Source organism: Synchiropus splendidus, chromosome 2, assembly GCF_027744825.2.
Source record: "Synchiropus splendidus isolate RoL2022-P1 chromosome 2, RoL_Sspl_1.0, whole genome shotgun sequence".
NCBI classification, from domain to species: domain Eukaryota; kingdom Metazoa; phylum Chordata; class Actinopteri; order Syngnathiformes; family Callionymidae; genus Synchiropus; species Synchiropus splendidus.
In genome coordinates this window covers 16,618,524-16,630,692 of record NC_071335.1, presented here as the reverse complement: position 1 = coordinate 16,630,692, position 12,169 = coordinate 16,618,524, and the positions used below count along the sequence as shown (strand labels likewise).

The 12,169-nt window shown below is 42.1% G+C and overlaps 1 protein-coding gene across 1 annotated transcript; it reads left to right on the top strand.

The window, feature by feature from the left end:
• Window positions 1-740: 740 nt before the first annotated feature.
• LOC128753848 (tether containing UBX domain for GLUT4-like) lies at window positions 741-11,236 on the top strand. The gene is made up of 18 exons (XM_053855988.1): window positions 741-903; window positions 1,083-1,189; window positions 1,408-1,463; window positions 1,974-2,088; window positions 2,417-2,517; window positions 3,203-3,251; window positions 3,318-3,391; window positions 3,479-3,986; window positions 4,197-4,256; window positions 4,493-4,632; window positions 5,070-5,151; window positions 5,616-5,682; window positions 5,932-5,994; window positions 7,291-7,343; window positions 9,506-9,557; window positions 9,646-9,715; window positions 10,003-10,172; window positions 10,926-11,236. Exons 2-18 carry the CDS (start codon window positions 1,100-1,102, stop codon window positions 10,934-10,936), a joined length of 1,761 nt encoding a protein of 586 aa, XP_053711963.1. The 5' UTR covers window positions 741-903; window positions 1,083-1,099; the 3' UTR covers window positions 10,937-11,236.
• The last annotated feature ends 933 nt before the right edge of the window (window positions 11,237-12,169 follow it).

The following is a 12,169-nucleotide window of genomic DNA, read 5'->3' as shown; positions in this document are numbered from 1 at the left end:
ATGTATTTACTCTAACGCCATTCCATGTATTTCTGTGAATGTTTTTTCACTCATTTCTGTGTTGTGTGGAATGGTGGTGTTTTTATTAATTAAATGTATTTTTTTTACTTCTTAATGTATGAGATTTATTGAAATATATGCCATCTTTATTTGAATATCCCAACATCCAGAGTGTGACGGGAAGCGTGACTTATTTGTTCAGCCGGTAGCAATTTCCTCCCAGAACTGTGAGCTGTTTTTAACTCAGATGGACTTTAGGCTGTCATCAGGCAGTTGTACATCCTGTAACACCTCTCCATCTGCTAGCACCATGTGTTGTCATATCTCGTATGATTTGATTCCCACCTGGATAGAGTGTCACATGAAGCTCAGATGTAATGCTTTGTTGATAACAATCAGCAGATTACACATTCAGGGGCCTCATTGTTTGAAAATTAAAATATTCTAGTGATAATTAATTATTTTTTATTGCCATTTCCCAGGTTGACATTTTTAATGCAGCCGTTTGTGATGAACCCTAGACAGACAGAGAACCTTTATTGTTCACACAATGGGGGAAATTAAGCAATATTAATGGTAACAGCAAAGACACATTATACACAATAAAGACAATATAAACAGCAAAGTCAAACAATAGAAAGATTCTCACCATAAACAATATGTGTTATATATAAAAGAGCTTGTCTCTCTGTATGAAAATCAGAGTACTAGCTACAGTTGGTGCCAGTAGACAAAGACAATTTAAAAGTAATTGTCAGTCCATGAAATGAAACATGTTGGTGCATGTTGACAGACCATTAGTAAAATATTTGGGGTTTTTTTTCTTTATAAAGCCAGAATGTGACCATAGTAGTATGTCAAACCTGATGACTCCAAAATAAAACTGTATAGTACTTCACAATGGTAACACCAATGGATATGTATTTCATCATTATATGTATTTTATTATTACAGTACGACTTAATCATTGGAACCGTAGAACCTTAAGTGATCACATTTTGGATGATAGAAATGAATTGATGTTCGCTTTTTGTCCTGTCGAGTTCATGTGGTACTAATAAAGTTGGTTCAAATAAACACAGTGACGTCACACGACATTATGGCTGCCAGCGGTACATCAGTGACGGTTCTGGTTCCAAATGGAAGAAGGCAAACAGTTAAAGTGTCTGCTAACACACCCTTATTGCAGGTAATACTTGTCTGTAGAGGCGGTTTTGTGTCACGGTTTGGTTGTTTGTTGCAATGCTTTTGTTTGGTCAAAGCGCGAGTGAATACCTTTGGAGCTAGGCTAGTTTGGCTAACAGTTGGTAGCCAGTGACTGATCACTTTTTGCCTCCACGGTTTATGTAATAGCGTAAGCTGTTGATTTTATGTTGCTTAACATTCTATTTATCTGCTGGCCACCAGGTGCTGGAAGACGTTTGCAAGAAACACGGATTTAATCCAGATGATCACGGTTTGAAGTGAGCAGTTCTTTTGAATGATGCATCACAGTCCTTCGCTATTTGTTGTATCAACTGGATAAAATGCGTGGACACTTCACATAACCCACACATTAAGACTCTGTTGTTTTGGTTTTTGGTCTTCTGTTCGATTCCTACCACGCCCACCTGTCTTATAAATCCAATTGCCAATGTTTACATGACCACAACAGTTTCGTTTTTCATTATTTTATTCTGTCCACCATGTTTGTAGTTTTATAGTAGTAATAGTTGCAAATGTAATTATTCTGTTGACTTTTTTCCTCATAATGTCATCTTTTCCACTGTTGTTTAAATGTCATTTGTGTCAAATGTAAAATAACTTTCAAAAAGATAAGTCCATTCATCTGCATCCACAGGTCTAAATAGGCTACAGATATTTTGCTCTGCTGCTTTGCTCAAACGTCTTCTTGTGGATTTGTAAAGTTCTAAAACCTGTTTTATTCAACTATTTTAGTCTAAAGAAAGCAACTGTTTGTATTCTCTGGGCAGGTTCCAGAGGACTGTTGTTGACCTATCCCTCCAATGGAGGTTTGCCAACCTTCCTAACAATGCCAAACTGGAGGTGGTGCCAAGTACAAGAAAACAGGTTACATCCGATGGCCAGGTTTGTTGAGTTAAAAACACGCCAGATGTTTGAGCACTGGGTTGTAGCTGAAAATATATAACCTGACAAAGTTGAAAAGAATGTGCGGGAGTGATCAAGGATATGGTTTTGATGTTGTTTTTACTGAAATAAAGTAGCTATTTATTTTAGAATGTGACTATGCAGTCATCATTTAATTGGTATTTGACTTTTAAATTCCAACATTCAGTCATTTAATGTTGTTGGAGCTAGGTTTGTAACAATGTTGGTAGATTTGTTTGGATGGAAAAGAGGTTTTCTGGCATCTCTCGTTTATATGGCGACTATAACCCATGAAAAATTCTCTCAGGTGCGTATTGCGCTCCAGATGGAGGATGGTTCTCGTCTCCAAGGCTCTTTTTCTTCTGGACAAAGTCTCTGGGAGTTGCTGACACATTTTCCACAGATCAGGTTTGCACAGTTGAGAAATTGTTTTGTTCCAGTTTTTTTTATGGTCTCAAATATACCATTTGACTGGGCTTGCTTCAGAAGTATAACAGCATTGGACGCATCTCTTTTAAGTTTTAAAGTTCTCTCTCTCTCTCTCTCTTGTTCTCTCTTTCTCTCACTCTCCCTCTCTCCCTCCTTTTCTCTCTCTCTCTCTCTCTCTCTCTTGTTCTGTCTTTCTCTCACTCTCCCTCTATCCCTCCCTTTTTTGTCTCTCTCTCTCTCCTTTGCAGCTGTTACTCTGTAGTTTCTAACATGTGTTACCAGGTGCTTATGGCTCTATGAAGCGCTCATCGTTTTTAGATGACATCATTCCATTTTCTGATCCCTTTCCATGGAAGTAAAGCTTCCATGAAATAAATATTAGCCCATCACCATGGTCAAAGCTTAGCGTTGTGAAGAATGGTTGCTTTGATTTTCAGCCTTAGGAAAACAATAGTAAAACGTCCATGGTCCAATTAGCTTCATTTCACCCACATGGTTTACACATGTCATGTACTGCGTCATTTAATAAGACTTGATAGTTAAACCTCAACCGTACTCCACATTGTTCTCATTTGATTAAATGTCTGTTTTGTTTTCTTTGGATTGAAGGCAACTGTTCAAACAAAATGCTCATTTTGCCCTTGTATTCCCTGTTTTCCTCCAGTTTGTCGCAAGCTGGATCCACACCTGTGTGCGTTTACATGAGAGATGAGGTAATGGATATTCGTATTGAGTTTAGGGAGTGAATAGTGCAAATGAGAATTAACTTATGTGTGCAGGTGTGTGGGGAGGAAGCTTTGAAGAAGGCCACCCTGAAATCTCTCGGTCTCACAGGAGGGAATGCAATAGTCAGGTACCAATTAAAAATGATCCATTTAAATTGTGCTTTTCTAATGTATACTTTGTTATTTGAGGAGTCATATTCTATTCCTTCTCTCAGGTTTATAATTAAAAAAGAAAAACCATCAGGAGAAAACGGGGATGGAAATGCAAACGTAGCTGTGCCAATTCAACCTTGCACCAACAAAATATCACCTCTGTCAGCATCTCAGCCAGATCCTTCACCCATAGTCATTGAAACCGTGGAGCCGGTTAAAAATGCAACTCCCATTTGTCCAATGGAAACCCTTCCAGATCCAGAACCTGTTGCTGATCAGGTCTGTGTCCCTCGAGAAGAGGTTCAAAAACAAGAGGAGGTAGTTCGGCAAAAAGTCTCTTCAGCTGATAAAGAAGAGGATGGAGAAAAGGCAGGGCCATCAAGAGTTACATCACATCTGACCTCTTGCTCTGTTCCTGCTGCTGCGTTTGTTCCATTTTCTGGAGGTGGTCAGCGCCTTGGGGGTTCTGCTGCAGAAGGACATGTTTCCTCATCGATTTCATCTCTCTCTTCTGTGGCGGAATCTCCAAAACCCAAGAAAGCCAAACCAAACTACAGCACTGAAACCACGGTGAGATGCAATTTTATTTCTGAACCGTCCTGGAACTAGTGTTTCAAAGGTGAGGTTGGTCACCAGGTTTCTGTTCTAAATCGGCCCTATCTGACATGGTTGGATAGAAAACAACAGCCAAGTCATTATCATAGTTATTGTCTTTTTGTTTGAGCTCCCAAATTTTTGACATGGAGTTGATCTTGGTTTTAATGAAGTGCGTCTTTTCAGAATCAAGCCACAACCATGAATTCAGATGAAGACATGAATAAGGAGGATGGGTTTTTGGAGGTAAATTCATTTGATTTTATCAGTTGTCTGCACTGTGTTCAGCTTACATGCATTTGTGTTCTTATCTATTTAACTTAGAAAAAAAATGCAATTTTTGGTGGCATAGAAACAGTTCGACTTGGGCCCCACAAACAACCATGTTTCCCTCTGCATTTGAACAAAGTCAATCAGTCATTTTGCTCCCAATGTTTGTCTTCGTCTGTGTCACATTTCCCTCTCTCACGTTCTCACTTCAGCCGGTGGAGAGGGAACCACTGATATACCACCTTGAATCTGTGACCCACCGCTCTGAAGGCCAGACTGATCTGCCTGACGAGTTTTTTGAAGTGACCATGGATGACGTTCGCAAGCGCTTTGCTCAGCTGAAGAGTGAGAGGTGAGATGAAGAAGTGCGATTTAGGAAACATGATCAAAAGAACTTTAAAATATATACTTTGGCGTGACAAGTCTCCACTCTATCTTTGTTGCATTCTATTCACATGTTTACTCTGCTTTTTTAATGTGGTAAAAAGTTTGCTAGTAATTATATACTGCAGATGCTTATCACACAGTCAAAAATGGAACCCACAGACGACATAAAGGCTTCACATATTTTACCTTGCAGCCTCGTGATTGCTCTACTGCCATGTCAATGACTGCAATTACTGGGTTTAAAATTACACAAACCACAACTATTTGTCTTTCAGACGCTAGTGTGCGTCACAGAAACTCAAGGCTGGCTCATCTCACGTTGCCTTTTTTGTTTTGATCACCAGTTTATTCCAATACCTGTTGGTATGATTTTGCCTGACTGCATTTCTCCTCTGTCTACAGGAAGTTACTAGAGGAGGCCCCACTCATGACCAAAAGTCTTAGGGAAGCCCAGATGAAAGAAAAGATGGAGCGGTATCCTAAAGTAAGTGGAGGTGTCGGCTGCTTTTTTAAAAACAGTTAAATATATTTAATAGTTTCAGATAAGTTGAGGGAGAGTCTTTGATGGGATGAACAGCTTGTACCAAACCCTCTGCCCTGTTGAGTCTGAAGCAAGCCAATAGTTGTAGATCACAGATTGTAAGGGCACATGCTTGGATGGATTTTTGTGTGCTAACATACTCAAAATGTGCAACACAACACATGCATGTTTTATCATTAAATCACAGTTGAAGCTGATTTGGTTTTATTGGAAATATAGGTAAAATAAACTATTTAATACCAAACAACAAATTGCATTAGTCTTTATGCACACTCTTCACCCAACGTTTATTTATGACTGTAAACCCTTCAGTCACATTTATGCTACATTCATGGTAAATCTTGAGATTTTCCTGCAGGTGAGGAATTTGCACCTCAACATGTAATCTGTACACACTCTCTCCCTAGGTGGTCCTCAGGGTCCAGTTTCCAGACAGACATGTTCTCCAGGGCTTCTTCAGGCCGATGGAGACAGGTGGGTGTGTTTGGGTGTTCATTTCAGCCGACGAGCCAGAGGTATGACTGCAATGTTAAAGGCACTCGCGGCTTCCTCGCCGCATTTATGACTGAAGCCACACCAGAGAAGATGTCAAGATCAAGACGGCTCTGTAATGCGCAGATTAAATCTCTGTGGCTCTCGTGCCAGCATGACAACCAAGGGAAGGGAAATTCCAGCTTTGTTTACTCACAGTAACTGATGCAACTGTATATGCTTTTGTCACAGTCGGTGCGCTGAGGCATTTTGTGAAGAGCCACCTGGAGGATCCGCGGCTCAACTTCTACTTGTGTAAGTGTCAACTTAATAGTCATAAAAATTTGTCTTCAGTGAATCATCGGTTCATTTATTTTTAGCGTCATCCCGCTCTTGTTACCACTTTCCTGTTATCAGCGGTGAAGCAGTGACGCATCAGAGTGACACTGATTCATTTGCAAACATCAGGTTTATGTGATTTTATTGTTTATGTTTGAATTGTACTCTTTGGACACTGACAGATGGATTAATGCTGTTCATGTTTCTGTGAGATAGTGGTTTTTCACCAGTGCATCCAATATATGCCTTCATTATTAATGCCACTCATGTTATCTGTTTTACTTAACATCATAATAAATCAATATGGACATGGACCTTAAAAAGGGTTTTGACACTGTCAACCATAAAGTCCCGTTGACCAAGTTACAACATTTCAATATATCTACAGATATTCAAATCATATCTGAAGTGCAGGCAACAATGTGTCAAGGTACATGGGGACAAATCTCAGCTTCTAACAGGAGTACCAAAGGGATCCATACTTGTACCACTGTTGTTCAGTCATGCCCTGCCCTAGGTTGTCCAGGTGCCAGTTCAATACCGATGATACTGTCATCTATTTTTCTGCTAAAACTGCAAGCAGCTAACCGTCTCACACATACCCTGATGAAAGTCACTCAATGTGTATTTCCATCTGCATGAAGCCCTTAGAATGATCTGTTTGAGATCAACATTTAAAATGAAGCAACTGATGATGTAAACAAAGTCTAATATTATAGGGTTATACTTGACAGACAGTTGAAATATGATGAATGAGTGTATCTGCTGTTATGCCGCATCACAACATGGTCCCAGGTGTCTCAAGTCACTCTGAAACTTGTAACAGCATAAAAATGATGGGCCAGAGGGAACAAAACCTTCTTTAAAATGACTCTTTATATTATATTTGCCATTAAATTTCTATTTAAGTGTCTGTATGACAAAGTCACTCCTGTTTTCTGCAGTAATTACAAGAGGTTAAAGCTCCACTCTAATGAACATTCTGATTTTTCTGTGAGAGCGGCTCATGTGTGGATCAGCCGACTCACCCACCTGAAGCTGGAGACTGACACCAACACTTTTACCAGATGATTAAAAGAATGGTGACAAGATGTGTCAAAATGGACCATTTAACTGTGACCAATGCTGACAATATCTCTCACCTGCTGTACATGAGTCACTTAGCTATTAAAATCCATGTGTGTCATTCCATGGTGTTTGTGTTTTCATTAAGGAGGTAGTTATTTTGTCACTGGCCCTTTTTCAATTGAATCATTTCTTTTTTACATGCAGTTATCACGCCTCCAAAGACGGTTCTGAACGAATCATCAGTGACTCTTTTTCAGGTAAGATCTCACACGTACACACACACACACACACACACACACACACGCACACACACACACACTTGTGTCTCTATCTTTGTGGGGACCGCTCCTTGCCATGATGCTTTCCCCAGCCTCTCACCCGAAACCTAACCATCCAAAACAAATGGCAAACCTTAACCAGGACTGTGAACCAAACTTGGACTTAAATATAATGACACAGTTATTTAGACGTCTTCATCCTCAAATTTAGGCCTGATTTGTGGGGACTGGCACAAACGGCATGTGGTCCCCACAAGTATCGATTAAACCAGATACACACTCACACAATGCTTGGGAAATGTATCAGCTGGGCCCTCTCTTCAAAGAGCAAGTCTCTCCCTCTGTTCTTTGGCTCCTCCATGCTCTCACACTTGTTCGCCTTCTCCACTGTCCTTGACCACAGCTGGGCTTGATTCTTCCCAGACTGGCACATGGGGTTCATACAGGCTGCGCTTTGATCATCGCACATACACACGTGCACGTATGGAGCGCCGCGCTGCCTTCCACATCAGAGCGCGGCTCATGCTGAGATAGATGAGACGTGAAACGTGTGAGAAACTCTTCTACGGTTGGTTTGGTAGTTCATCATTCCCTACTGTGATGCAGTCATAGTGAAAATATTAGTCACCTGTTTCAGTATTTCAATCCTCTTTTCCCGTACATACAGCAACTTACCAAAAAACAAATCAGTTTTTATATAGATTTAATATAAACACGCCACCTGGCGTCACTGGAGACAGGGAATTAACCTGTGCATTGATGCATCTGCTCGTACAGCTGTTTGAGAAGATAGCACCTGTTTTACATGTCCCTTAATGAACTCTGCTCGATTTCCTGTGTGACCTTCTCTCTTCTCCGACTTAAGCTTTTCTCTCTTTTGATCTTCTTCCCTTCTCCAGTTCCATCAGCGTTACAGATCTTTTGTCGGACCCTCCTGTGCCTTAGTTCACCACTAAATCCTCTCCCAGCCACATGCCTTCCTTCATTGGGAACTTAAAAGCATAAAACTGCACAAAAACAAAGTCTCTAATCCCCTCAGTGTCACAGCGCACACTAATCAGTCTATATTGTCCCACCGACACGTTTTTTTCCCTTCATTTCTTTTGTCAAGTAAATCCTTGTATTACTTCTTTTCCTAGAATGCTTTTATCACTTGTCAGGGAAGGAATGCTCCTCCAACCTGGCGGCTCTTCAGGCGCTCCCTCCCTCGTCTGTCTGCTCCTGTCTTCCATCAGAGAACACTTCACCTCTGACTGTCTCCATCATTATCCTTCCACCTCTGTTTTAACAACAGTACGTCACTCCAGAGAGACGCTAGCCCTCTTTACAAATGTGTTTTCTCAAACCCAGCGCTCGTGTTTCTCCCTCCTGCCTAGGACTTAACAGCTGAGCTGATCAAAGCGTTCGTCATGCTTTTGAGAGTGAAGCGACACGCAGTGCTTCTTTGTTTCGTCCAAGCTTGTACTGTTTGTCTGCGGCAGATCAGGACCGGGCCAGAGTTGGCACACCTGAGGTTCCGATGGTTTCGGCCGACAAGTTAAACTGAATTTGGACGCAGCGTGATCATTTGTGCCTGCGTCAGAACCGGGAGGTGCCGGTGAGAAATCCCTTCCTGCCCAGTGGCAGCCGTGACTGAAGGCATTACACACCATACGTCTTCATCGCCAGTTCTCATGAGGGCAGCCGCTCAGGAACGCTTTGGTGCTGGCTTCAAACGTGCACCTGCTACCATCCAGACCATTCAGAGATTGCATTTCAGGGGTCAAAGGTTCTGATAATACACATGATTGTTGAGGATATTTGTTACGTCCTTTCTCTTTTAAAGTGAATTGTTTCTTCAATATTTGATGTTCAGCTGTAATAGTGCTTTAATTTGTTAAAGTGCTCGTGCAGGATCTGTTCACATCCCGAGCTGCGCTCTGTCTATCTGATGCTAATTACAAGTTTGATGGAAGGAGAAACTTCTCCCTCAAGTGTTTGGTTGAGGCTCGTTTTGTGGTCGACTTCAAAGCTCTGCTCTAAGTGCTTCAGGTCCCTGAGCAGTGCAGAGTCTTCTTAAAAGAACTTTGGTCTCTTGAGTTTATGGCGCTTTGCACAAATTGAATAACATGAATTGTAAGCTTCTGCTGGTTCACTGGCAGGCGGACCTGTTCCCCGGCGCTCTGGTCTACTTCGGCTCAAACGCTAAGACAGGTAGTCGCCATTATTCCCTTTCTTCTCTTGATCAGTCCATCACTTGGGAATGTCAACAAGCCCAAAAGATCTTCCTGTGTTCTTGCAGAATGTTACCTGAAGAGGGAGCTCCTGGGTTCGTCCGTCTCTCTTTCGCAAGCTAATGACTCCATAACCAGGTAAGCATTGCTAGCGTGCTGCTCAGTAAGGGATCCATGCTCTTGTATCCCACGGCAACCAGTCTATTTTCCTGTCACAAAGCTGTCATCGCTGGAATCCCTTTGAGGTTGTGCACACAGCAGGTGCCCCCATTGTGCTTCCATTTTCTGCCACACACGGGTCAATGCTGCCCCCACAGTCCTGACAAAAGATCCTTCTCATGTTGCAGTCACTTCCTGTTACTCACCCCATTATACTTCTCTCATTCCTCTAATCATTTGTGTTCCTTTTTATCCTTTCAAATCAGCTGCCTTCTTCACAGCGAGTCGCCTCTGTCCAGCGCTGCGGCACCACTGGAGTTAATGGACGACAGCGTTGGGTCCATGCAGGAGGAGCAGAGCTCACCCGCACACACGCTGCCTCCTCGACCGTCTCGGTCTGACCCGGGCAAAGTTCCCAAGTGGCTGAAACTTCCTGGTGAGGCCACTCTGTTAGTCTCCATCAGACTCTCACTGCTTGTCGATGCAGTTTATTATTTCTTCTCCTGTGATATTTCTGCCAAGTGCAATCTGTTGAACGTCATCTTCTGTTACTAACACAACAATAATACTGCTAGTAAGATGACAAGACAAAGAGCCCTGTCTTCTTCTCCATGGTACCTTCGTCTGTCCTCTCCACTGTCTGTTCTCTCCATGTGTCTCCAAACAACTCCTGATGTGCGGCCTTTCTAGTCACTTCCAATGAAAACCTTTGTATCTTTTATCGCACTTTTAACTCAGTTTTCTGCCGTTACACTTTGTATCTCTGATTGATCCCAACCAATTGAGCTCCTTCATGTTCCCTGCTGTTACTCCCTGCATCTTCACCTGCCTCTCTCATTTACACTCATGCATCCTGTCGTGGTTCTACCAGCCTTCATTCCTCTTCTCTCCATCTTCTCCTCCAACTCATCTTTTCTCTCACCCCAAATCACTGCATCATCATCAAACATCACGGTCCAGGGAGACTCCTCTCTTGACTGGCTGGATCCCCCTGATATTCTCATAAAACACACCTCACCACTGTCCTCATACATGTTCTGCACATCCCTCGCTGATGCTTCTAACTTCCTTCTCTGCTAACTCTGTCTCTCTACTTTTCTCTCAGCATGAATCTAAAGAACTTCTTTGGTTACTTTCTATCTGCTTGATGAATCTAGGTTGTACTGACTCTTATTTGTCTCCTTCTCAGGTAAGAAGTAGAGCCTATGCGACAGCACTTCAACCGAGGAAAGGAACTCCTCTCACATGTTCCTCTAGCCATGAGTGTCGGCCAAATATTAGCTTTTAATTGCCATTGCCAGTGACCAGAGTGGGGTGTGTACGCAGCACTTAGTTCCTCATGATGTTAATAAAAATGATACCGTTTGGAAGGACTGTCGACGTTGTCTTTCTAATGATTTGCTGTGGCGCCACCGTGTGGGCAAGATTGGAAATGCTGTTTTAAATCGGGTTTCAAATCGAATGAAAAATAAATGATTGAGATTTTTAAAACGACGCGTGGTTTGTATGCGACTATTGATGGGTCTCTTCATTGATTTTACATAGGATGGACATGAGAAAGATGTTTGACACAAAATGTCACAAATATGGACAGTATATACACTTAATCCTCTTGGATGTAGTCTCCTAGAAGTGAAAACAGGGAATATTTTGTACATTTGTATTATTTATTAAATCAATTGAAGAATGAACAGGTGGCAGTGACCAAATGTACACAAACAAGACAGTACAAGATGACCTGACCAGCAAAGTACAAAGGTCATTCCTGCTTCTTAACCCTTTTCTGACAGCCTTTTAGCACCATAATCTTCAACCACTTGGACCCGCCATGCCTATTTAAACTGAACTGTAATAGTACACAAGTAGTAAAGTACTCAGTGAGTGCGCTCCTCTGCCAAGCCACTGGTTTGCATCCACACTGATTTCTTCTCACCCAACTGATCTCAAGGGACAGCAGATGGCAGAGTTTCACAGTTCTGAGAAGACACACAGAGAGACGTGAAGAAGAAGCTGCTGTCTTTGGAATAAAGGAGACATGCTAAATATGAAGACCTCTCCTTCACCTCACCTCAGAGGTGAGGTGAAGGAGAGGTCACCTCAGCTCAGAGCTGATTGAGTGTACCCACTTTTTGGGGAGGGTTATTTACAAGAGCTCCCTCTAGTGATTTTATTTGTCCACTGAGGACTTCATGTCTGGTATGGGCAAGCAGTAAAACCTGAAGGGATATTCCTGAGGTCATGAAATCTATTTTGTAGCTCTTGTTCACAATAAACTCCATGTTCCAGCAAAAAGGCGGTATCTCATTGATGATCACTTTTGTTGTCATCTCTGGTATTTGTTGCCATGTGGGGAAAGAGGCAGAAGTCATGTGACGGCAGAGGCGCTCAGACAAACATTGTGATGGTCCCTGGTCAGGAAGATCAACAGCTGGG

Excerpts from the sequence above, each read along its gene's own strand:
- LOC128753848 (XM_053855988.1), top strand. The coding sequence starts at position 1,100 with ATGGCTGCCAGCGGTACATCAGTGACGGTTCTGGTTCCAAATGGAAGA. Across the intron at positions 4,633-5,069 it reads GCTCAGCTGAAGAGTGAGAG|GAAGTTACTAGAGGAGGCCC; the intron begins GTGAGATGAAGA and ends CTCTGTCTACAG. Across the intron at positions 7,344-9,505 it reads CATCAGTGACTCTTTTTCAG|GCGGACCTGTTCCCCGGCGC; the intron begins GTAAGATCTCAC and ends GTTCACTGGCAG.